Below are 26,032 nucleotides of genomic sequence, written 5' to 3'. Positions count from 1 at the left end.
CTGAAATTATTTATGCTTAGAATTTCAAATTCTAGGAGAACCAAAAAAATATGAATCATCCCAGCTGACTCTCGTTCACAAAATAAATAACCTAGAGCTGATCATATATTTTCTGATAAAGCCTGTACAATCTTATACAATTAAAGTAGGCACTAATTTCTGTGGCACTATTCTGCATATTAATTTCTGAACACATTCTAATCAAATTACTTTAAATTATGAGGAGAAAGAATTTATAATAAGGAATATCTGTGCTTCTCTAGTGATTCTCTTATAATTTAAGAATGTAGGGACTGACCTGACTGTAAATATTTCATATTTCAGCATAACTGATAAATGACACTTTGTTACCAAAATGGTCATCATGAGTAAGAAAATATCTTTCTTTTTTTTTTCCTCTTGAAGCAAGGATCTCAAAAGGAATTGCATGTATGATGACTTTTAATCATGACGGCAAAACAAGAACACTAAAATGACAGCCTTGCCAATGCCCTATGAAGGGAACAGGCAATTCTTTCATACACCATGTGGAATAAATGCCACTGACTTAAAGTTCCACTTCTCACATAGCACACCTCATAAAAGGTTAGTGAAAAGAGGGACACAATTACTCTATGAATTATTTATAGAGCATTATCAATTGTTGGAAATTCTCCAAGTGAATGGGATACCTAACAATCTAGTCACTAAAATGGTGAAAGCAGTAGTTAAGCTTTGGCTTAAGAAAAACATGCATACCCAAACAAAACAAAAATCTTTAGTTATCTTGTGAGATCAATTAAAAAAAAAAAAACCCTCGATGTTGCCTTTTAATACAATGATATGTAATTTGTCTTATTGCTTGATCTTTTTGTTCTCTTGGTAAATTTCTTTGGGGGTGGATTTTACCAACATGTCACATACTAAAATAGCCATCCATGGGAAAAAATTCAAACAGTTTCAGGGAAATCAACACTGACAGTTGTTGCTTCCATAATAGATAAACACATTAGCCAGGCTCTAGCTGTTAAAATAGGAAATCCAAAGTAAACAGCAGTTGTAAAAAGCTTTTATATAAACTGTACTAGTTCAAACAGCAGCCTATGCCAACCTTCCTTCTGCCTAAAAACTCATTACAGATGCTTGACTACTGATTGTGAAATAATTTATAGTTAAGCCACAGGGCCTCCTCGACTATTTAAGTATCAAATCAAACATGTTATTGGGTTACAGATATTAACAACTCTTTCAAGATGCTGATCATACATAGGGCTCATCAACCTAATATATAATATGGGGAACTTGCAAGGTGAGAAGAAGTTCTAGTCAGAGAAAAGTTACCATTATTCTACATTTTATCATTTCTTCTTCAATTTGTTTTGGTTATATACCTGCCTGCTTTAACTCCCACACCTGCCTCAAAGTTAATGTGGTCATCACTGCCTCCATATTTCATCCTTAAGTTGATGCAGCCTGATTCAAGCCTTTAGCACTCAACTGGAGTAACTTATAATATATGGCCTGAATACCTTTGAGATCAAGGAAGCTACAGCCATAGTGATCTCTTGACCAAAGCTTCTGACAAAATACAATGGGCAAAAGAGAGGCAAGAAATATAAAGCCTAAAGATAAGAATAATTCAATAAAGAAAGAAATGGAGTAGTTAGGCAATATATGTGGAGGAAAAACAGGAGTATAATGAGGATTAACTAGCTGGGAAACTTCTCTCCTGAAATAGCTTGATTATAATATAGTCTCTGCTCACAGTTTCTTGGGGGAAAGCTAATAATAAATCACTTTCCCAAATCAGACACAAAAACAGCTATTTCAGAAAACCTCTTACTAGTTAATAATCGACTGTGCTTTGTAGTTTATCAAAGGTTTTTTAATATAAGGAAGCTATTAAATTTGTATTAAAAATTAATAAGGTAGATATTATTATCCCCACTTTATAGATAAGGATATGCTTGGTGAGGTTAACAACTGTTTCATGATTTTTATCTCTCAAGCTTTGGAGTGGGATGTAGATTCAAGTCTTCTAAAGCCAAATCCAATGCATGTCCCAACACGCCTCTGTGAACATAAACTGGTTGTTTCTAGATCTTCCAATTCCAGTTGTCTTCAAGGTTCTTTAGGTATGGTCAGTGTTGGATTTTAAAAAGCAATACGGAAAATCGATTGAATGACTCACTTTTCAGAGTTGCATTAACTTTTTCAGGCCACTGGGGTACAATTTACTAAATTACCTCTCCTAGAACACTAAATAGTACCCTAGTGGGTCAAAGAGTAAATGCACCTCTGAAAAGTGAGCCATTTATCCCCTTCTTCCCTGTAGTACCAGATGTAATATGTCCCCTATGACAGAAATATTAACCCATTTCCATTAAAAACCCAAGAAATTGTCCCACACTAGAGAAAATGAGTATGAGGAAGCCTCCCTGAGAGAGTGAGAGGAAAAAAAAAAAAAAAAAGCAAAAATCTCTTCAATAATCCTGCTCACTATTCTGTTGAAAAGTCAACATGTACTTATATGAAAATACTGGTCTTTCATTCACCGGTGATTGATTTTAGTCAAGATCTCGAAACAGAATAAAAAATACAAATTCAAAGCTGATGTTTTTTGTGAGCAGATGCATAGGACATCATGATGTCTAGTTTCACCCTGTACTACAGTATTTAAAAAATAAGCTCAATCATTCATCTTGCTTCTGAAATATATATCACAAAACAGTTGTTCTTTCACATGTCATTATGCTACAAGTTATCCCCTTAACAAAAAAAAAATTCTTGTTTATAACAAGTAAGTACATTATTATTTCTAATCTCTATAAAGGCAAAAGCCTCTGAATACATTTCTGAGTTGCCTCAGGAATAGCTATTGAGTGATTTAACAGTTGCCGGATACCTTAATAAAGCCAAACTTCACGTTTTCAGCACTGTTAGTCCCTTACTCTTCTGGAAGATGGCTATGCAATGAAAATAAGACAACTTTAATTTAAGAATCATCCAGCTTCTAATTAAACTGCCATAGGCAGCTGGTTGGATAAGTTTTAATCAGTTTCAATCACCTATTGATTGGTATACTGAAGCCTAAAAAATTAAAAGTAAAAGATGATTGGGGAATTGTCCCATCTCAGAACAACAGTAGAGGCCTCTGTAAATAACTCCTCTTTTAACCATCAGCTAAATGAACACTTCAATACTGCAGTACAAAGTCTTCTGCAAAATTACTTTAACTAACAAGCAGAAATTTATCAGCTTCAGCCAAAATCAATGCTGAAATCAATTTGAACACTGGTTGTGTCTAAAGGGGCTCATTGGCAATTTAGGGAAATTACACCATGTAAATGCCTGTGCTTTAATTGAACAGTTTCATCAACTAGGCTGTGATTGCTGTCCATTCATTTATTTACTTTCGCTGCAGCTACCATTCTGCAAAGGAATGGCTTTTGTCAGGCTGGAGAGAGGCACTTTATCTTCATTTTGTGCACTTTTGTGCATAACAGACTTCCTGAAACTGGTGTATCATGACCAGGGTCAAACAAACCAGCAGGGACTTTTTGCTTTAACATTAAAAACTGAATAACATTCAAACTATCATCATACCTTCCACCATCTGAGTACAGTTACCTTTAAACCCAATGATAAGGAAAAATTTGTGCCTTTGTGTTACAGACAACAAGATAAAGTATTTGGATTCTAAACTCAATTCTACTATGTTCTTCTTTTTGAAGTATCTGTAGTGACTTGCAAAAATATATAAATTGTATTAGAAGATACTCTTCAAAAACTGAGTAACATTTTGTTTTACAAAGTCCTTTGAGATTAGTCAAAAGGAGGTGCTATTCTCCCACCCACTCAGGAGATGAAGGCTTAAAGATGTCACATATATTTTTAAAGTAAGATTGACAAGAGGAAAAAGGGAGAGGAGTTCATGTGGGAGGAGGAAAACAAACTTGCTTATAAAAGCCAGCAGCCAAAAAAACCTACAAGATTCTAAGGATGATTTAAAAACACACAAAGCATTCACAAAATCATGGGCAATGAAGAAACCCAAAGACATAATTTCTGGAGAATCATATGCTGAAATGACTTAAGTGTGGAGAGAGGCATTAACATTTTTAACACGAATCAGTTACTTCAAAGATTACAAATTCCAGAGAGGGGAGGAAGAAAGAAGACAGCTGTTTGTTCATATAGTCATCTATAAGGTACATGTGCCTGACACAAGAAATAAAAATAAAAATAAAAATACAGAACACGGAGTTCCCGTCGTGGCGCAGTGGTTAACGAATCCGACTAGGAACCATGAGGTTGCGGGTTCAGTCCCTGCCCCTGCTCAGTGGGTTAACGATCCGGCGTTGCCGTGAGCTGTGGTGTAGGTTGCAGACGCGGCTCAGATCCCACGTTGCTGTGGCTCTGGTGTAGGCCGGTGGCTACAGCTCCAATTGGACCCCTAGCCTGGGAACCTCCATATGCCGCGGGAGCGGCCCAAGAAATAGCAACAACAACAACAACAAAAAAAGGACAAAAGACAAAATAAATAAATAAATAAATAAATAAATAAATAAATAAATAAATAAAAAAAAAACCAAAAAACGTGCTTTAAAAAAAAAAAAAATACAGAACACAACTGCAGTATATTTTCTAGAAAATGGCAGCAGAAATTTTTAGGCCTTCACAGACTCTGCTTATCTTGGCACCTCACAGAATCAAAACCTAATTATTTACTAGGAAGGGCTTCAAGAAGGGACCAAGAAGTAAAAAAGGATGCATTTCAGTGGTGGTTCTAGCTCCTGTTTTGCTTCAATGCCTCAGGGAAATACCTTAATTTTGGTGTTTCAGTTTCATCACAGCTCAAATGCAGATGGTGATACCTACTCTACCCGGCTACATTCCAATGCTGCTGGGGGATAATCCTGGGCATGCGATAGGAGAGCCCACGTTGGAAAAAGAAACAGCCATTATGATTCTGAGCCTCTCTTGTGTCCTGGGTATGTGAAGGCACACAGGGCCTTAAAACATTTTAATAGGCTTCCAGAGAAGCAGGGAAACTTCTCATTTGCCTTTTCTGACAGTTAACCCAGGTGTTATACTCTGCTACACTAAGATGTATCTTTAAAAGTTAAAATGAAGAGATAAATGGTGTATACAAACTTAGCACATGTGTTTATGGTAAAAATTCATTCTGAAATTTTATCCCATTTGTCATTTTCTCTACCACTATAAAGTTTCATTGGCTATATATTTTGTTGCTGAGACAATGTAAAAAATATTTTATTCATAATTTTTAGGTAACTTTTCTGAAAGCTTAATTATAGTTTAATCTGAGCTTTATGTTTATTGACTAAGTATATACTGTTACATTTTGCTGCTAGAGTTAGCAATTGTAACAGAATCAGTATGTTTTAGAACCTTACACAATACATATTTTCCAAACACACAAAGCTTGTTGAAATGCCATATTGATTGTGCCCTAAAGCAAGTTCTAATTTTGACTGAACATTTTTCATTTCATTATTTGAATTCACAAAACAACACGAACTCTGCTTTCAGCAATAATATTGTATATTCTTTTGCTTTCTTTTATAATAATGACCAAGAAAAGTATGGAAATTTTAGGGCCAAAAAAAATACTACATCACACTTAAAAATCAAAATACTGTTCAAAAAATGTTATGCTTAATACCTACAGCCCAAGTCTCTTTTGCTATTCCCCCCTCTAATTTGGTAATCTGCTCCTCTGACTCGGCTTTAGTGCACAAATAGGAAACTAAATGTATTTCACTCCACTAAGGCAGCAGTTTAATAGACACATGGTCTCTGATATCAAAGTAACCAACAACAGAGCAATAAAAAAAAATGTGGCAGAAAGTTATATACAGTAAATGCCTTTTGGACTTTCCAGTGAATTATTTTTCAAAAAAAGCAATTTAAGTAAATACCCTAGACGCTATGGTATACAAATATTTGCTTGTACTATATGCCAACCAGGAGCTTACAATTTTCTAACACATCAGATACCATAAAATAGCTAAAAAATAATAATTTTTTTATAAATCAAGAAATGCACCACTTCCACTAGCACAACCATACGATTAATCTAGGGATTCAATTATTAACCTCAAAGTTTTTGATAAGTAATGAGACCCAAAGGATAGACCAAATAACAGGTTATGTTGCAATAATTTTGTCAGCCAAGTAACGGTTGTTTTAACACCCACTAAAAAGCCTCTACAATTAACAACTAAACATGGCGCATCACTGACTTTCAGGATTATCTATTAATTTATATATTGCAACCAAAAAAAATTTGGGTTAGAAATTAGAAAACTTAGCACAAATGGCAAACTGAAAAACCATGGCTGGAGAAGTAGGCCCAAGTACTGATCTAGGTATCAGGACAAATTTAAGGAGTACAACTTGCAGTTTTGATACTGAGTTCTAGTCTTGATTTGTCCTTGGGCATGCCACTTAAAGTTTCCAAGCTTTATCTTTCTCACTGGTAAAAAGGGGGTAACCATACCAACCAATGCCTTCTTAGCAAGGATCCAGAGAGGCCTCAAAGATCCTACATGATCAGGACTCTGTCCACTCTCCCCTGAGCTAGCTCTACTCCAACCACACTCCTAGATACAAATATTCCTACCCAGCTTAGGGCATCTGTTAGATGGCTCCCTGTGCCTGGAAGGTTCTCCCTTCATATTCTCCCAAAACTGGCTCCTTCCTGTCCTCCAGGTCTCAGCTCAAACATCCCCCATCCCTCAGGTAAGCCTTGCTGAGCACCTATTTTACATTCTTCACAGCACTTGAAAGGTCTGCTATCATCTTCCTTCCTTGATTACTGTCTGTCTACACCCCCACCCCCACCCCTGCCTCTGCGTGACCTCCAGAAGCACAGGGAACTTGCCCATCTTGTTCACTACTGGATCGCATGTGTTTAGAACAGTCCTTGGCACAGAGTTGCTCTTGGTGAGTATCTGTTCAGTGAATATACAATAAGACAAAATCTAAAAGTATGAAACCAAATGATCTAACATTAAGATTTTTATGGTAGCTGAATGTTGAATTTCATTTTGGAACTTTAGACTTGGAAGTCATCAATGCAGTCATTTCATGTCCAGTCTAGGTAGGAATTCATTTCTTGGCAATTCTGAATACTAAGCCATATCATTCTGCTTGAGTTAGAAAGGTTCATCCCCTCCCAGTACCACCCAGCAATGCACAACACTTTGTGTCCATCTTTAAGCAGTGAAGACTTGGCCTCTGCAGATTAATTCCTAAGACACTAAGTACCTACAGTAGGTAAGGTGCAGTGCTGGGCCCTGGGAGGCTGCCCACTTAGATTACCTCTAGGGAGGACAGTCCAGTGAGAAGAACAATAGGAAGAATACACGGCTCACTCTATAACTAAAGGAAGACTGTCACAGACACATTCAAGACAAGCAATTTGAGTGGGCCTTTAGAATACAAAGCAAACCTGTCCTCTGTCGATGGGAATGCCCATCAGACTTTAAGTCAGTTGTCATGGGATCCATTAATTTTCTCTTCTTGAGATAAAAGTCAGCCAATTCCTCTGACCACTTCTCACCTCAAATAACATTTCCTCCATGAGGCCCTTCCTAATTCTTCCTGAGGAAGGAGCTAAAAGTCATCACTTCTTCCTCAGCCCCCAGGGCCTGTGTACCACACAGAGAGACATGTTACCTGTGGCTAGAGCTTCTCCATGGACTTGCACACAGGTCCATTAAGAGCCTGGCTGTCACAAACAGCGGATAACTGCTCTCCACACAGCACAGGCTCAGAACATACCCCACTAATGAGTGGATGATTGGACAGACACAATTTCCCAGACCCCTTTTTATTCTCTCCATGCTCTTCTAAGTGGTCTATGAACTGTCCACATCTCTCTACAAATTCATTACCCAAATTGGACACATAAATCCAAAAGTTGCATATTGTAAGATAAAGTCAAGCCCAAATATTATACCCTCCTAATGCAGCCAGAGAACAGATTTCAGTGGAAACTAGATCTCCTCCACCCTATAAAAACAGAATGCTAATGCTTATCTGTTCACAACCACTTCTGTTGGGAACTTTAAATTTCTTCATAAAGCATTTTTATTAAAATAAAATATTAGAACAAGTCTTGCCACCTCAAAACTGTTTCTCCCTAGAAGGAGATAGTGTTGAAATACTTAGATTCAGCAAATTCTTACTTGAAATATTACCATAATGTATTGATTTTTTACCAGACTCAATTGACTGAAAAGTTGTTTGTATAGCAATATTGGCCAAACCAATATACTAGAACAATTCTGTTACCCATAGTAATCAAGTGCATTTCTGAAGTATAATTATACTGTCATAAAAACAAAGCCAAGATACCCTTTTCCAAGCAATAAAACAACAGGGGCTATAAAACAGGAAGAAGAAAAGGCCAAATAAACGAGATTTTTTAAAATGAAATTTAGTGTCTTTCAAACCCACCACCGCCTCCTCTTCCTTCCCTTAAGCCAAGGTTAGCAGAAAATGATCAATACTTCAATCTCAATAAACTATTTCAATAATAGTTAATTCGGGTGGAAACAGAGTCTGAAAATCTGCTCAGCGACCTGTGACATCCTGTCATGTTGGTTGGATGCCAATAATCCATCATTGCCATAATGGATATGAGCATCTGTGAAGTTATGGAAACGTGGAGGTGGGGCAGAAAAGTGGGAAAGGTGTTGAGAATCAGGAGCTCAGGTTCATTCCTTAGATTCTAATCAATACCATACCCCATTATTGTATGAAACAAACCTCTAACGGTGAATGCTGGGAGAGGGAGCAAGGAAAGCATACATAATTAATTTTGACAGATACTCATTGATTTTCTGAAAATATTAATATCTTTGCTAGTCACATGATACTATAATACAACCCAGTCATACACAAGTATTTAATTTTACATTAAGATGATGTCTCATTTGCTTGTCTAAAATATGATTTTGGTGCAAGAAAAAGACTCTTCATTTGATTGGAAATTTAAAGTTAAAATAAATCAAACAATCACCCTAGCTCTTGGGTCAATATCAAAACCATTTAAAAACTACTCATAATTTATGGGATGCACTTCAGGGAAAAAACAAAGGAGTAGGGTCATTGAAACAGTTGTTAGAGAAGGTGGGGTCAGACCTATGGCTTTTTGGTTTGGCACCATCCTTTCTGATGAAAAAGTGAGAGTTTTTCTGGGCATTAGGTAGTTCCCAATATTTTCATCAAGCACTCCATCTGTTATGTTTTTCCCTCAGGAATTCCATGTTTTAATATATTTTGTTTACTAAACAGCATTTAATCAGATAACTCATGTATTTTCTCATTTTCTACAACTGACCACTACAGCTTCTAATTTTCATGAAATAAATCATGTTAACTGTAATGAGTTGACATAATCCAGCCCCCAAACAAAGACATCATGTTTCACTTAGCCTATACAGCCATATCACAAGGGCAGAATACAATTTAACAGTTCACATGATCTAAGTTATCGTCTCCAAGGACATCCTCAACCTATTGCCCAACAATATTTCATAAAGTAGATAATACTTCATAAACTAGGAAAGGAAGAAAGACCAACACTTTTGAAAATTATTATCCCCCCCTCTTCTCTTGTCTCTAGATATGGTCAAATTAATTTCTAAATAATGATATATACCCAATCTTCAAAACACCATGTAGTCAGCACATACACTACCAATTATACCACTGAGAAAACTCTACCCCAAACTCAGGTTAGACCCTTTACTGTAGGAAGCAGCAGAATGTAGAAAATTCACTAGTGTTTTCAAATACCTACAGATTAGAATACATGGCCAAAAAGCTGACAACTTGAGCCTTAGCCTGAATAATCTGCATTAAGGAAAAAATTAATATAAAAGATGATCCTTGAGTGCTTGTTGGCTAACTGACTTAGAATGGTTTAAGTCCTAAGAGTTAGATTTTACTTCATTTCTGGACCCAAAGCTTATGCAACTCCATTAAACAATGCACTGGAGTTCCTGTCGTGGCTCAAGGGAAACAAATCTAAGAACCATGAGGTTGCGGGTTCCATCCCTGGCATCGCCCAATGGGTTAAGGATCCGGTGTTGCTGTGAGCTGTGGTGGAGGTTGCAGACGTGACTTGGATCCTACATTGCTGTGGCTGTGGCACAGGCTGGCGGCTACAGCTCCAATTCTACCCCTAGCCTGGGAAACTCCATATGCCATGAGCGTGACCCTAAAAAGCAAACAAAACAAAACAACTAATGCACTGAGGGAGCAAAGAACCTGAGTGCCTAGCCTTGATTATCACAGAATGTTTCCAAAGTAACTGGGCCTGCTAAGTACTTTCATTTCCATGTGTCCTACTACTCAAGAAAAAAGGACAGTAACTAGAATGTTGGGGTAATGGATACCAAATACTCAAAAGTTTTAACATTTAAAGAATATTAACCATTTAGGGAGTTCCCATCGTGGCGCAGTGGTTAACGAATCCGACTAGGAACCATGAAGTTGCGGGTTCGATCCCTGCCCTTGCTCAGTGGGTTAACGATCCGGCGTTGCCGTGAGCTGTGGTGTAGGTTGCAGACACGGCTTGGATCCAGCGTTGCTGTGGCCCTGGTATAGGCCAGTGGCTACAGCTCCGATTAGACCCCTAGCCTGGGAACTTCCATATGCTGCGGGAGTGGCCCAAGAAATGGCAAAAAGACAAAAAAAAAAAAAAAAAAAAAAAGAATATTAACCATTTAAATATATGCCTTTAGTTTAGAAATCCCTATTCTTCTAGGTGAATGTTCTAAAACAATTATGTAGCCTTGAAATTATGCCACCTCTAAAACTAGCTAGATATGGGGAAGATCCAATTAAAGAGCTCTACTAAAACCTGCTTGGAAAAAACCTCCATGTGCCTCATTCTCATTCCAGCCAACATGAATAAAGCATCTATTCTATCCTTAGGACTGTGCTGGGTACACTAGAAAATACAAGGAAACACAATGGACCCTGCTCGACCTTGAGAAACAACACTGCCTCGGGGAAAAACAGAGAGTGAAAGGAAGAGATGCTGTGTAGAGTGCTGGCTTTGCCACATGAATATGAGCCCTAGTGGCAAAATAGGCTTAACATCATACCAACTGTTCTATAGCAATTTGAAAATAAGCCATGATAAAAGAGAAAACACCTTGAAACTTTGAGAAAATCATTATATTTAAAATAATATATAAGATACAACAATAAATCATATTCATGGGGCACCTAGAGAATAAAAGGACACACAGAAGTATACTGTAATGTATCATAATATAAAATAGAATTTTTTAAAGCTAATTTAACACAACTCTAATTCTATGAGCTATTTACATATGTTCCTTAAAAAAAAAAAGACTCTCATGGCGATACACCTTCTACCTGGAATCTAACAAATGGCACAAATGAACCTTTCTACTGAAAAGAAACTCATGGACTGGAAAACAGACTTTTTTTTTGCCAGATTGGAGGGTAGGGTGCGGGAAGGACTGGGATTTGGGGGGGGGGAATAGATGCAAACACTTGCACTTGGAGTGGGTAAGCAATGAGATCCTAATGTATAGCCCAGGGAACTATACCCAGTCACTTTTTTTGGAACAAGATGGAGGATAAAGTGAGAAAAAGAATATGTATATACATGTACGACTGATTCACTTTGCTGTTAAAGAGAAATTGAGCACTATAAATCAGGTATAATGGAAGTAAAAAATGATTAAAAAAAAAAAAAAGAATCCCATGGCCAAGGAAGCATAGGAAACCAAGGAATTAACAATTTTTCTATTTTTTCTATCATGGGTACCACCATGACCAGTAGCTAACATTCAGTGTCAGTCACAGTGCTAAGCCTTTTCTATGGAATATCTCATTTAACCTCATAGTGACTTTATAAGTTAAATATTATCATTCTCATTTTACACATGGAGACACTGAGGTAGAAGGCTTTATGTAACTTTCCCAAGGTCATACAGCTGGTTAGTGGCAGATAGAGGATTCAAACCCAGAGCCCCGACATTTAACCACAACACATATTGCTCTCCACTTTTCCAAAGTTTTTAAAATTTACTGTGAATCCATCAGAAGGGAATAGAACATATGTTTCCTAATTTATTTATTTATGTATTTTTTGGGAGCAACTTGCAGCATTTTGGGAAATGGAGCAATAATTACAATGCATTCACTCCTTTTCCTAAATTATTCTTCTTCCTAGGCTTGGGTTAAACTCTAAAGTATTTCCTTTATGATCTATTTCAAAATAGTAAGCCTGGAGATACCACAACTTAAAATTACCTGTATAGATCACTATCATAATAATAGCTCAGTAGGTGACTACACACAAATCCACATTTGGTTTAAATGTCTGGGCCTATAACTTCATATTGTATAATTGAGGAGAACATCCAGACTTAAAGGATGAAAATGTGATCAACTATTAAATAATATACATGCAGTTACATGATATCATATCCTTTGAAATTCATATCTCATAAAGTGGAGCAAATAAGAATGAAGTATTAAACTTTTGCTTTGTATTTATTAGCTTTATTATTCTTTGTAAGAAAAAAATTAAATAGACCCATTAGGCAGTTTTGTCACCAATGAATGCATTTTCCAATATTTTCTTCATCTAGTTTATGTAGCATAGCCTATAATGTAATCATTTTTGTTTGAAAAAAATCACAGTTTTTATAGTTAACACCATTAAGGTAAACTTAGCTAGGAGAAAGTCAATCATAACATATCAAACACTTAGTTTTATAGAGAATTTAGTAAAGTGGCTTTTCATTTCTTGATGATTATGCCATTTCTCTGTGCTGGACTAAAAACCAGGGATATGAGAACAATACAAACTGAAGGCCAGACAGAAATGAAAGCCATTGATCAATGACTGATCAAGTGATTATGCAATTTGATATCTTCATGTTCTTCATGTTCTCTCCCCTTAAGAATCACCGAGGCAGTAAGTGAAATGTTTTCTTTTTATAAGAAATCTGCTATATAAAGTATTAAATGATCATGATACTGCCATTCACCCTCCATAAACAACCACTGTCAAAAACATACTAAATCAACATAAAGAGCAGACTTGTGGCTGCCAAGGGGAAGGAGTGAGGAGGTGGGATGGACTAGGAATCTGGAGTTAGTAGATATAAATTATTACATTTAGAATGGATAAGCAATGAGATCCTACCATATAGCACAGAAAACTATATCCAGTCTCTTGGACTAGACCATGATGGAAGATAACATAAGAAAAAGAGTGTGTGTGTTGGGGGGGGGGGGGTCACTTTGCCATAGAGCAAAAATCAGCATGATACTGTAAATCAACTATACTTTAATTTAAATGTAAAAAAGAAAAAAAAGAGGAGTTCCCATCGTGGCTCAGTAGTTAACGAATCCAACTAGGAACCATGAGGTTGTGGGTTCAATCCCTGGCCTCACTCAGTGGGTTAAGGATTCGGTGCTGCCGTGAGCTGTGGTGTAGGTTGCAGATCCCTCATTGCTATGGCTCTGGCGTAGGCCAGCAGCTACAGCTCTGATTAGACCCCTAGCCTGGAAACCTCCATATGCCATGGTTTCGGCCCTAGAAAAGACAAAAAGACAAGGAAAAAAAGAAAAGAAAAGAAAAAATACTAAGTGAAAACAATGAGAAAACATACTAAATCTTACAACACATACTGAGCATTAGCAATGGTAGCCAAATGAACCTAGGATAAGTCACTAATGTCACCAAAGCATCCTAGCAAAAGAACTTGTTTGAGGATGTTCCCTTGGATATTGTGGTCCTAATAAAAAGATAACATTGGGACATGCTTCTTAGCTAAAAATAACATTACCCAGGGAGTTATTGTTGAATGGGTACAGGGTTTCAAATCTGCAAGATGAATAGAGTTTTGCAGGTGGATAGTCATTATGGTTACACAACAATGTGAATCTACCTAATGCCACTGAACTGAAGACTTAGAATGGTTGAGATGATAATTTTTATGTTACATGTATTTGATCACAATTAGGAATAAAAAAGAAAAACAATACTAACAATAACTTTATATTGTAATTTTTCTGTGCTAGATAGGCTTCTTTTTTCCATTTCCCTATAGCCCCTTCTCCCAGCATTTTTTTTTCTTTCATTTTCTTTTTCTTTTTTTTTCTTTTCTTTTTTCTTTTTTTTTTTTTTTTTTTTTTTTTTTTGTCTTTTTAGGGCCACACCTGCAGCATATGGAAGTTTCTAGGCTAGGGGTCAAATCAGAGCTACAGCTGCTGGCCTACGCCACAGCCACAGCAATGCAGGACCTGAGCAGCGTCTACGACCTACATCACAGCTCATGGCAATGCCGGATTCCCAACCCACCAAGGGAGGCCTGGGATTGAACCCACATGTTCATGAATACTAGTCATATTTGTTTGCTCTGCACCACAAGGGGAGTTCCTATCTCCCCGCTTTTTTTAAATGAACCTGTTTTAAGATAAAAGACTAAAATTTTAACATATAGGAGATTATTTTTAATAAAAATTGTCTGCTGCAATTTGGTAGTCTTACGTTTTCTCCCTCCTAGAATAAACCAAGACAGTAAATTTACAATAGGTCTTCATCTTAAAAATAAGAACATGCTTGAGAGTCAAACATTTGGTGAAACAGCACAAATAAGAAGTAGGTTAGGGGTCTAACGAAGACTTTTTGTATTCTATTGGAAGTCAATAAAAGGAATCCAAAGAGTTGCTAGAAGTCTTTCAGCATAGAAGCATTAAAAAGAAGAAAGTTTAAGACTTTGAAAACTGCTCTCTCTATGAAACTCAAAAGAAGCAAACTGGGAGTTTCCGTCGTGGCGCAGTGGTTAACGAATCCGACTAGGAACCATGAGGTTGCGGGTTCGGTCCCTGCCCTTGCTCAGTGGGTTAACGATCCAGCGTTGCCGTGACCTGTGGTGTAGGTTGCAGACGCGGCTCGGATCCTGCGTTGCTGTGGCTCTGGTGTAGGCCGGTGGCTACAGCTCCGATTGGACCCCTAGCCTGGGAACCTCCATATGCCGCGGGAGCGGCCCAAGACCAAGAAATAGCAAAAAGACCAAAAAAAAAAAAAAAAAAAAAAAAAAAAAAAAAAAGAAGCAAACTGGAGTGCACAGGTTCCTTCTTATTTCTAAGGACACCTCAACCCAAGAACTCTCAGGACAGGGTAAAAAGTCAAGCCAGATAAGAGTAAGAAGAAGACTAGGACAAAGAGATACTAGCTATGTAATACTGTGGGCCACACGGGAAGGAATGTTAGTATGATTCAGGGAAGAACAATAGTAGCCTCAAATTCTTTCGACACATTAGGCATCAAACATTTTAAGGACAAGACCCTAGGATCTTGTAAGAAATGTGTTATTATTTAATTCTCTGAATTACATCGTAGTGGAGGCACTTAATTTTCAGACCAACTATTCACAAAATTCATCTACAGGAAAAAAATTATCCAAATATGTAAATACAAGTTCTCAAAGGACTATGTTAAAGAACTTCCAGAGAAAGGACTCATACCCTGGCTGTATCCACAGAGAGGACTAAAGCCCTGGGTGGGGAACTGGATCAGATAACCTTGAAGCTTCTAACCCTGAGAAACCTAATTCTATGTCAAGGCTGCATCGGTGTGGACAATGATCTGGGATTTTAAGATACGACTTTTCATGCTCATGGGCAACAGGGCAATTTTTATCCGTATTCACGTGGTTAGTAAGAACTTAAAATCCTAAGAACATTAGTAACCAATTAGAACATAAATTATTTTACAACTCTGAAAATATATATATTAATATCAGTGGTAAAATATCAAAGGTATAAACACAATTATAATGTGATGCAGGACTAGTGTATATATGGAAAACAGCTCTCTGGAGGAAAGCTTTATTACTCCCTCAGGGCTTTCTTACAGAGTATGGATTTTTTAATTCCTAGTGGAATATTTTTCATACACCACTGCAGACTATTAAGTACCAGATATTACATTATGTAGTTTAAACTTTGCACTACTACTTGAGAAAGACTTCCCTGTCGAGAGAACTATTTTTTATACTTAGCATTTTTTAATATGAAAATGAACACTCCTTTAGGGTAAGATCACTGCAACTGGAATTTGGGAGAATTGTATAACTTAACATATTCATCAATGTGTAGAAATTCTCTGAGGGGAGCAGGGTGAGGAGACAAGGAAATACAACAGGAAGAACCCTATTTAATAACTGATCATTGACACAGGGCAAACCAATGGTGCTTATAAGGTTTCTCTTCCACTGGGCATAGCTGTAAATAGGCAGATGACTAGCACGGGGTGCTAGCAAGTTAAAAAAATAATAACAGAGTGAAGAGAAAAATGCATTAAACTTCAGGCCAGTTAAAGGTACATTTGCTAATGGTGGACTATTAAATGCTCACCCAGGAGAGATATGAATTCTCAGAAATATTAAAAAGGCAATATAAATGCACTTTTCCAAGAAATTCCTGAGAAAATAGATGCCTTGCAGAATTTTGGAGTCAAATGTGCAAATAAAATCTAAGTGCTGGTGGTCATTTAAAAATCTTTGCCATGGAGAACTTGGATACTCACATTTGACAGAAGTGGATAGAAAGTTTAAACAGAATTGACTACTCACTTGTAGACTGTGCCTCCATTGCCATGACCAAGAGTGTCTCGATACCGTATGTCTTGTTCATTCATCTCCACAAGAAAGAAAGAAAAACAAAAAGGGTGTCATGCTGTGGATGGAAATGTCAAGGAAAAGCAACTCTGGGCCATAAACAACAAGCAGTCTGGGTCATTTCAAGTTCAGCTGCAAGAACGAGAAGATCAATACAACATTTGCTGTCCAATTTATAAAAGACGATACCAAGGGACAAAGTGATGGAAAGTTTAATGACAATTTGTTTGCCTGGGTCATTTCATTAAAGTTTGATAAAAGGTGTCAAAATGGAATGATATAACATAGCTCAAAAGGGTCAGGTCAGAGATACTGATAAGAACACAGTCTCTAGCATTACATATAACCACTGGCAAACAGCACTGTACATAACCAAAGTCAAACTTGGCAAGAAAACACACACACACACACACACACACACACACACACACCCTAGTAATCTAATATACAATCTGTAAACAAATCAGTCCCTGAAAACTCAAGTGACCCTCTAATTAACATTAAACAAACTTACTGAATAATGTTAATGATTTTCCTAGAGTAGATACAGCTTTTCTTTAAAAACGATAAATTAGTACACAGCAAAGCTGGGTAGATATCATATTATTTTCATGAAAAAGTACCAAATCAATGCACTTTCAAATGCACATACAGTCAAATATTGTAATGCATAAAAGGAAAACACATAAGCATGTGATTCATAGAAACTAAGGTCATTTTTGTAATTTACTATATAACACAGTTTGCACATTTTTTGAAGTTCTATAAAACTATTATGCCACAAATACTACTTTCATTTGTATAGTGAATAGTAGAGAATTATTTTAGTACCCACAAAATAATGTTGTAGACTTTGAAAGAACTCCCTAAATATTTATTTATTAAATGACTTTAAAACTATTTAGATTATATTTGAGGCATTCAGTAATTTTCTACACACTGGTCCGGTTGCTTAAAAATTAATTGCCAACTGTATTCACTAAGTGGTTTCAATAAATATGTTATTTTCCATATAGCTAAAGCTTGGGAAAAGCCAGAGTAAGCCCTGGAAAAAGAAAATCAATTTCCAGGGAATTGTACTGCCTTGCATGGGCAGAAAATGGATGGTGTTTTTAATTCAGTATCACCTAGAAAAAAATAGTTTGCTTTCAGACCATTACAGTAAACCTTTAAATATTTTGCTCTACTCTAAACTTCCGCCAATTGAATAAAGCAAGGCTCCATTTATCAAGGGAAATATTTTTCTTCTATACATTTCTGAGGTTGAAGCTTCAGAGAGCTGTGATAATTAGGAATATGGTGCTGTTAGGAGAAACAGCTTCCTTTCCAAACTGTTTGGCCAAACCCTAAAAGAATAGTGACAGATTAACATGTAAAGGATAAATCAGCATGCAATTTAATTTTAGTACAATTTGATTGATGTAATTTTCAACCAGCTAATTACTATACTTAGGGTCAAAGGCAAAAATGGCAGACAAGTCAGAAAAATTGGCAACTATTTTCCTACTTGAGGGAAATTCTGTTGTCATTACCTTTATATTACTAATACAGAAAAAAACATATTTTAACCTGTATAAAATTTGTGGTATGAAGAAAAGAAAACCTCTTTATCCTGAACCAAATCACAAATTTTAAAACAGCATGAAATAAAGTAACACATAAAAGTGACTTGAGATGCTAAACTAGGAGACTTACTATTGGGTTTACTTTGATCAATAGGTAAAAAAGATACATATGTAAACAGCAATATTTATTGGCGGGTACAAATAGACTAATTTCCTGAAAACATTCCTCGAGGTAGTCTAAACACAACTCTTAACAACCTAATTTATACCATTAACTTGCTTAACAAGCTGCACCCTCATCATGGCTTTCTAGAAGATATTTCACTCAAAGTCCACAAATTCTGAATTACTGTCACTGAGATTTAAGGGTAAGCAGGATGGGACTATAGAATCTAGGCTCTGGAGAGGTCTCAATCTGTGATTATATCCCTTCTACCTCCACCACTCTGTCAGAGCCTTCTAGGTAAAAGAACCCATAGTTTCCTCTTAGAGAAATATAAATGTTAAGACTCATATTATCCATTCCAATAATACACTGAGATACACCTAAGGCCTTGGAGAGGGCTTGATTTTGTGTATTTCGTTGAAGGCAGAGAAGGAAAAGGGGTAAGTCTCTGAGCAGCTTCAACCATTATAATCCCAACACTATAGTATTTTTTACCTTCAATACCCACTAGGTTGAAAAGAGAAGTGGAGCACCCACCCACCCAGCCAGTATTCCTGGCACTCCAACCTAACCAGGATGAGGAGCTGCAGCTGAAAACTCAAGAGAGGGGACACTGGGGACGTTGTGGGGGGACGGGGAGGGGGAGGAGGAGGGAGGTGCACATGCTAATGCAATGTGTAAGCAAATTCAAGGATGGAAACTTGAAATCCCTCAGATGATGAGGAAGATTTTAAGAGTCTCATAAAAATGGGAGTTCCGTGAAATGAATCTAAGAACCATGAGAGTGTGTGTTGGATCCCTGGCCTCGCTCAGTGGGTTAAGGATCCGGCATTGCTGTGAGCTGTGGTGTAGGCTGCAGACGAGGCTCGGATCGGATGTGGCTGTGCTTGTGGCATAGGCCAGCAGCTGTAGCTCTGATTCAGCCCCTAGCCTGGGAACTTCCATGTGCCATGGGAACGACCCTAAAAAGCAAAAAAAAAAAAAAAAAAAAAAGTCATAAAAATGGTTTATAAGAACAAGTTCTAGAACCATATCACTCAAACAGACAGTATCCATTAAAAACTTAAGTGTTGCTACACTTTTATGTAGACATTTACTTGGCCTGTAAATTGATAGATTCTTCTATTTAAAAAATATCAGATTCTTATTTTTGCTTATTTGAATCTTCTAATTTTTATGAAGTATATAAATATGACTCACATCAAAAAAGTTTTAAAAAGGAAAACTATTAGTGTCAAACCTATGAGTCGATTACAAATTTCGAGAATTTTGTATCTCTGATCAAAATGGGTTACTTTAATTGATCTTAGCTACGAAAAAAATCATTAAGGGATCAACAAATAGCTAACAGCATTTTTAGTTTAGATAAGCATATTAATTCAACTTTTCAAAATGAAGCATAGAATAGCACTCATTGTGATATAAAAGTGAGATTCATAAGCCTACAAAGTACAATATTCAAGTATTATAGTTGGGACCAAGTATCATAAAAATCACAGAATTTTACATTTTAAGCATGTAATCCAGTTCTCTTGGGCAATATAACTAGTCAAGGTGAGAACTCAGTCTTTCAGTATATTCTGTTCAGTGCTCCACCTTAGCAGCTGATGTTCTGTGTGAGTATGGAGGGACATCCTCTCCATCAATGGTCAATGGCTCATAAAAAGGAAAATAATCAACTGAAGGGTACTCAAAAATTAAAAGCAATTTCATTAACTACGATATTTGTTTTGAAGAAGAGAAATCACACAGCTCTTTAGATAAAAAAAAAAGGTAAAAAGACAGTTGTTATTCAGAATAATAAAAACACCAAATGCTTTTAAAATACAAGTCAGTTTCCTTGTTTTGACTAAAAAAAGCAAATAAAACAGAATAACAGATGTGAGGGAGGAGGAAGAAAAAGCCCTGAGAGTTACAATTACACATCAACTGCCAAGACTGCAAATGAGCTGGGAGAGATGATGGGCATGGAGATCTGTGCTGCTGAATGAGAGGTGAGAGCTGTGAAAGAAACAGGGACATGACAACCTTTGGGGCGGAAGGTCGTGTTTGCGCAGGGAGAGAAGGCAATGTGCAGTTCGGACTCACACAGTCTCATCGACGTTCCCATCTTCATATGGGACCCAAGACGAACTGTGAGAATCTAAGAGTTTTATGTACTGGTAATATACAGTTTTTTAAAGCCCATTTTATAGGAGAATATATATCTTCCTTTTTTTTTTTTCTAAACACAAAAAGGTTTTCTAAAAGCATTTGACGTTCTCAAAATAATAGCCAAATACGCAGCTGGATTAGAATTATTTCTAGATTTGTGACTTCACAGTACATTTATGCTTGATTTATCAGGAACAGAAAAATACTGTCACCCTATCCTACAAATTATCAAAAACAAACAGAGGAAAAACAACTTTAGAGATGCAAAGGTCAAAGCCATACATCCTTGGAGTAACCGCACTTTTTTAATCTTTTAAATTGACCCACTGGGCCATTTCTAATCAGTTTCAAATCAAGGGCCAATGTAAAACAGATGATACCCACTAAAACTGAAGTGGGAAAAACACATCCAGAAAACACATCAGTGGTACTGATTTATAGCTCTCAATAAAACATGCCAAAAATGCATTATGATTTGTTTTTTTTTTCAGATGGAAAAAAAGGAATCCTTCATCATAAAGTGAAAACAGAAAAACAATGTCTCCATTCCAAAGACTAAAAAATTTTTAAAAGTGTTTGATTTAATATCATATTAATGAAATTAATGGGGAAAATGAAATGGAATTCAATTATGGATCAGCAAAGAAAATGTTCTTTGTTTATTGTCTGCCTATGTTAAGAAGAATCAGTACCTATTGCTTATAAATCATTAAAATAAAAATGCTCAATTAATCCTTATTTTATATGTAAAGGTCTGACAGAAACTAGTCCTATCACTAGACCTTTGCTTCACAAATCGAAGCAATAATGGTTTCAGAAAGCAGTCACACTCTATGAGCAGACAATTGGAGAGATTTAGTAAATCCCACTTTATAGAGCAGAGACTAATCGGAAAACACAAGCCAGTCAAATGTTTCTTATGAACTGTTGACACTATATCAATGCTGAATCAATTGGTGGCATTTACTCTGACTGACAGAAAAGAAATAAATATTTATATCACATAACCTATATCAATGAACCCAGGCAGAAAGCTATTTCTAACCTGTCAATATTTGATTATCTTGAAGAATCATGTCCCTTTCTTTTAATGATTAATATGAATTCCTTATTAAATCTAAGTGGAGGCTAGTGGAAAGGCAAATCATTATTAATGCTTGAGAGCATAAACCACTAAAATAAAAAACTACGCTGAAGTGTTAAAGTATCGTTAAATGTGACTTACATCTTCCATATCAAGTGGTGTCAGTGTTCAGCTCAGAAATTTATTGATGCCACAAATGTGCACATTACCTCACTGCAATGCAATCTTGCTCACTCTTTTGTTACCCAATAGCAGCAGAATTAGGATTGAAGAATTAGGAGGGAGAGGTGGTATTTTGAAGACTTCCAAAGGTAGGGGTTCTTTGTTTTGTTTTGTTTACTTTTGCGAATGAAAGTAAATATAATAAAGGCTAATCCTTAAAAGAAAAGAAATACCATACTGTTTAATGTGAGGTTATCACATTCCCAAAGGAAAGCAATAAACAATCTTTAAGTGTCAAAAATCATTGCCATGACAATCTTCCACCACAGAGAACCTCCTGAGACCATTAAGATATTTATGGTACTATGTTTGTTGTCAGGACCTTAGGAACATTTCAGAATGTTTATTTTTTGCACTAGAAATAAACTGTTTTTCATTTTCGAAAGAGGACTCTCTGACAGGTTATTTTCCATTGCCTGGGTTGAACAAATGTAGTTAAAGCTTCTTAATTTATGTCAATTTTGAAATATATTTTCCAGCTGAAGAACACAAGTAACTCATACATAAATTATAGTTAGTAACTAGAATGCAAGCATGTTGAAGATACATAAATACCCTAGGCTCAATATTTTTGCTTTTCGACAGGTTTTGGTCCATGTTTCAGAAAACAGGCAGGGTAGTAGGGGCCTGCTGGGAATTGAGGGGTGGGCCTCAATCTAAACAAAACTTTGGCTGCTTTAAAGTTATAAGTACTATCATTAGATAAACTTGATCTAAAATTCTGAGACCATTAAGATTATACACACCAGAGTTCCCATGATGGCACAGTGGTTAACGAATCTGACTAGGTACCGCAAGGCTGCAGGTTTGATCCCTAGCCTTGCTCGGTGGGTTGAGGATCCAGCATTGCCGTGAGCTGTGGCGTAGGTTGCAGATGCAGCTTGGATCCCACGTTGCCGTGGCTCTGGCGGAGGCTGGTGGCTACAGCTCCGATTGGACCCCTAGCCTGGGAACCTCCATACGCTGAGGGAGCGGCCCTAGAAAAGGCAAAAAGACAAAAAAAAAAAAAAAAAAAAAAAAAAGATTATTTACACCACCATATTCTCCTTAGCTGTATACTGAATATTTAAGCACTGGAAGTCACACACTCTAGATGATGACCACACATCAAAACCAGATCAATTTATTTCTTCTAACTGTATTCAAGGGGTTATGTGCTAAATAAGTAAGGCTTCCAGAAGCACCACCATACAGTCATCATTCTAAAGCATACACATCTACTAGGCCACAAAGTTACAGGTGATATTAAAGGACAAGCATGAGGACCCAGCTTTGTCTTCCTGACATGCTTCACTACAAGTACTTGATTCATGAAATGCCAATGAGGCTTGGAGAGGTCAGCGTGTGGAGGCACTGAATAAGCATCTGAGATAATTAAGATTTCAGCCTTCGAAACATGGACGGGAAGTGAACAGCAGTTAAGAAAATCAATAAGAGTCTTTTATTTGCGGTGACACAGATGTCTCAGTCAATAGAGCCTAATAGGCAGGCTTGATCGCAATGGACAGGAGCCTGCCTCCCAGGCTATCAAAGGGCTTCCTCTATAACAAACATTAAAACGCATTTATGTTGCTATTGAAGAATCAAGGACCCTGTAGGTAGCTTAATTTACCAGTGTATGTTTAAAAGCACTGTACTATTTCAGATGTGTCCATTTACTTGAATCAAAATCAGTGAGAAATAACTGGCCTGCAGGCCTGTCTATCCCTCACCGACTGGGGCAGGTCATTCTGCTTTAGATGGCCGCCAACTAGGCAAACCGAGGGCTTCCGCAGCCCAGGAATTTTAAATGCCAAAGCTCCACTGTGACTATGTTCCTCTAAAAAGACAGTGTTTGTTTCAGGACAAAAGAAACTAAGGTGAGAAGGTAACAGTTTTTCTTTTTCTCCTAAAAGATAATGAAAGAAATAGTCACCTTAGGATGCAGGGCCATTTCAACAACCCATGGGTTGACACACTTGTTCAGAACTGATTAACTTTTTTTAAACTGAGCTGGCAGCAGGGTATGAGCATGGTACTTCAATCTGCTGGGAGTGAAACCCATTAGCACAGTTTGAAAAACGTGCTGCAAATTGTTCTGCCAATCAAATTAAGCCATGTAATTCTTTTATGACAAGAAGAAATTCACAGGCCCTTCATCTGTTTATTAAGTTTATGGACACAAAAACTGGACAGTACTAAGTTGCTACTATCTGAAAATCTTACTATGTAATGACACTTACCTGGCCATTGGCTAATATTTTTTTCAGTTCAGCAGAAGATTTCTTTAAGCTAAAAAGGAAAGACATAATTTTAATGGCAAATTCATCTACACCTTTGAGCACCACTGAAAATCCAGACTAAAATACACTTTTGTTTTAGGTATAGATATAGATTACACTCTTCACATCCTTCTCCCTAGATAAAATCTTTCCAAAAGTAACTGGCAAAACGGCAAAGGTATCACTATAAGACTGAAACCCCATTAGTAATCTAAAGCAATAAAGAAATCTACTGTCAGAGTTCCCTGGTGTCTCAGTGGGTTACAAATCTGGCTTGGATCACTGCTGTGGCTTGGGTTCGATCCCTGGCCAGGGAACTTCTACATGCCATAGGCAAGGACATAAGAAAAAAAAAAAAAAAGTAAGCAGCCTACTGTAACAACGAAGCTAGAATATTGTATGGACTACTTCAGAGACCTCTTTTTGCTATTAGTTCTACGGGCTTTGGATAGCCTTTCAGTGGCCATTTTATGTGGATGCTGTCATCTGCTAAATAACTACTCTTAGAATGTTCAAGGCAAACAAAGATTACAGAACTTCAAATGATAAAATAATTTAAGTCCTGATCTTTGCTATGGTTAAGAGTTACAATTCACCTTCTTGGGAAACAAATGTCTAGTAGCAGTAAATCCTCTGGTACTCATTGGCTCTGTGCTCTGGAACATGATACTTATCCCTCTGAAACTCAACTTCCTCTTTCTATAAAATGGGGAAAATATCAACATTACGGTATAATAAAAAAAATTAAATACTACAAAAAGCTCTAATACTGTGTCTTGCACATAGACATTTCTCTTTCCTTTCCTATAGCTATGAGAATCAGCTTCCAGAGTTATACAAAGAATGAGGAGGAGTTCTCTTGTGGTGCAACAGGTTAAGGATCTGGCATTGTCACCACTGCAGCTTGGATCACTACTGTGGCACAGGTTCAACCCCTGGCCTGGGAACTTACACATGCCACAGGTGTGGCAAAAAAAATTTTTTTTAAAAATATGAAAATGTTCTTCTTCAGAAGTACAGGATCATGTAAACATTTATATGGATAAGTTTAGGCAAAGTGGCCAAAGAACGCTGTTAGCTTTATAATGAATTATACCTGTACATATCCGCCTAGTTAGTGAAGTGGTGTGTAAAATACTACCTCCTCCTATTAATGTTCTAATTTGAAATTTAAAACTTGTTAATTCTATCCTTAATCTATCTACTCTCACCCTCTACCCATCTGCCAAATTAACTCTCCCCCTATGGAACAGTTACCTGTAGATGTCTTTGTTCCCCGGGAACAGAGACCACATCTTACTCATCTCTCTACATATTCCATTCCCTTCCCACCCTTAAACCCAGTCCACTGATTTACCACATGCTAAGTGTTTGATAAATGGTGGTTGTTATGTTATTGTATGATAGTAACACACACACATTCATTTGGTACCTTTAAAAAATTACATCTGAGAAAATCTCAAACTTCAAGTTTGACCACACTCATCATTGCAATTTATAATTACTTTTCTAAATATTTCTGTCTTTTTACAATTTTTATTATAGTTGATTTACAATGTTCTGTCAGTTTCTACTACATAGCAAAGTGACCCGGTTATACATATAAACATACATTCTTTTTCTCCCATTATCCTCCATCATGTTCCATCACAAATGATTGGATATAGTTCCCTGTGCTATACACCAGGATCTCATTGGTTATCAGCGCAGATTATGAGGCCTAGTCTCTGCCTTCCCCAGTTTATAAAATGTGCTTTCAACCAGGGGTTCTAAACTTTAATAATGTCCTCCCCAGTCTTAAAATTCATGTACTGAAGTAGCGGTTAAGGATTTTGTAGTACAGAATTAAAGCTGATGATATATCAAAAAATAAACAACTGCCT

The 26,032-nt window shown here is 36.8% G+C and overlaps 1 protein-coding gene across 20 annotated transcripts in view; it reads right to left on the bottom strand.

The window, feature by feature from the left end:
* The window catches only part of MAP2K5 (mitogen-activated protein kinase kinase 5), a 275,073-nt gene that overhangs the window by 194,344 nt on the left and 54,697 nt on the right, over positions 1-26,032 (bottom strand). For all 20 annotated transcript variants that reach the window (XR_014817174.1, XR_014817176.1, XR_014817175.1 and 17 more), the window contains exons 7-8: positions 24,111-24,159; positions 16,653-16,717 (exon numbers count right to left, since the gene is read on the bottom strand). Coding sequence is in view for 16 of the 20 variants with exons in the window: in XM_084978867.1 (XP_084834993.1) it covers positions 16,653-16,717; positions 24,111-24,159 (114 nt within the window). In the remaining 4 variants the exon portion in view is untranslated. The remainder of the gene's footprint in view (positions 1-16,652; positions 16,718-24,110; positions 24,160-26,032) is intronic.

The sequence above is a fragment of the Sus scrofa genome, chromosome 1 (assembly GCF_054392235.1).
Source record: "Sus scrofa isolate SSC_HxYL_T2T_F1_AM1 chromosome 1, Sscrofa_HxYL_maternal_Yorkshire_Landrace_v2.0, whole genome shotgun sequence".
NCBI classification, from domain to species: Eukaryota; Metazoa; Chordata; class Mammalia; order Artiodactyla; family Suidae; genus Sus; species Sus scrofa.
This window is presented reverse-complemented; position numbering and strand designations above follow the sequence as displayed.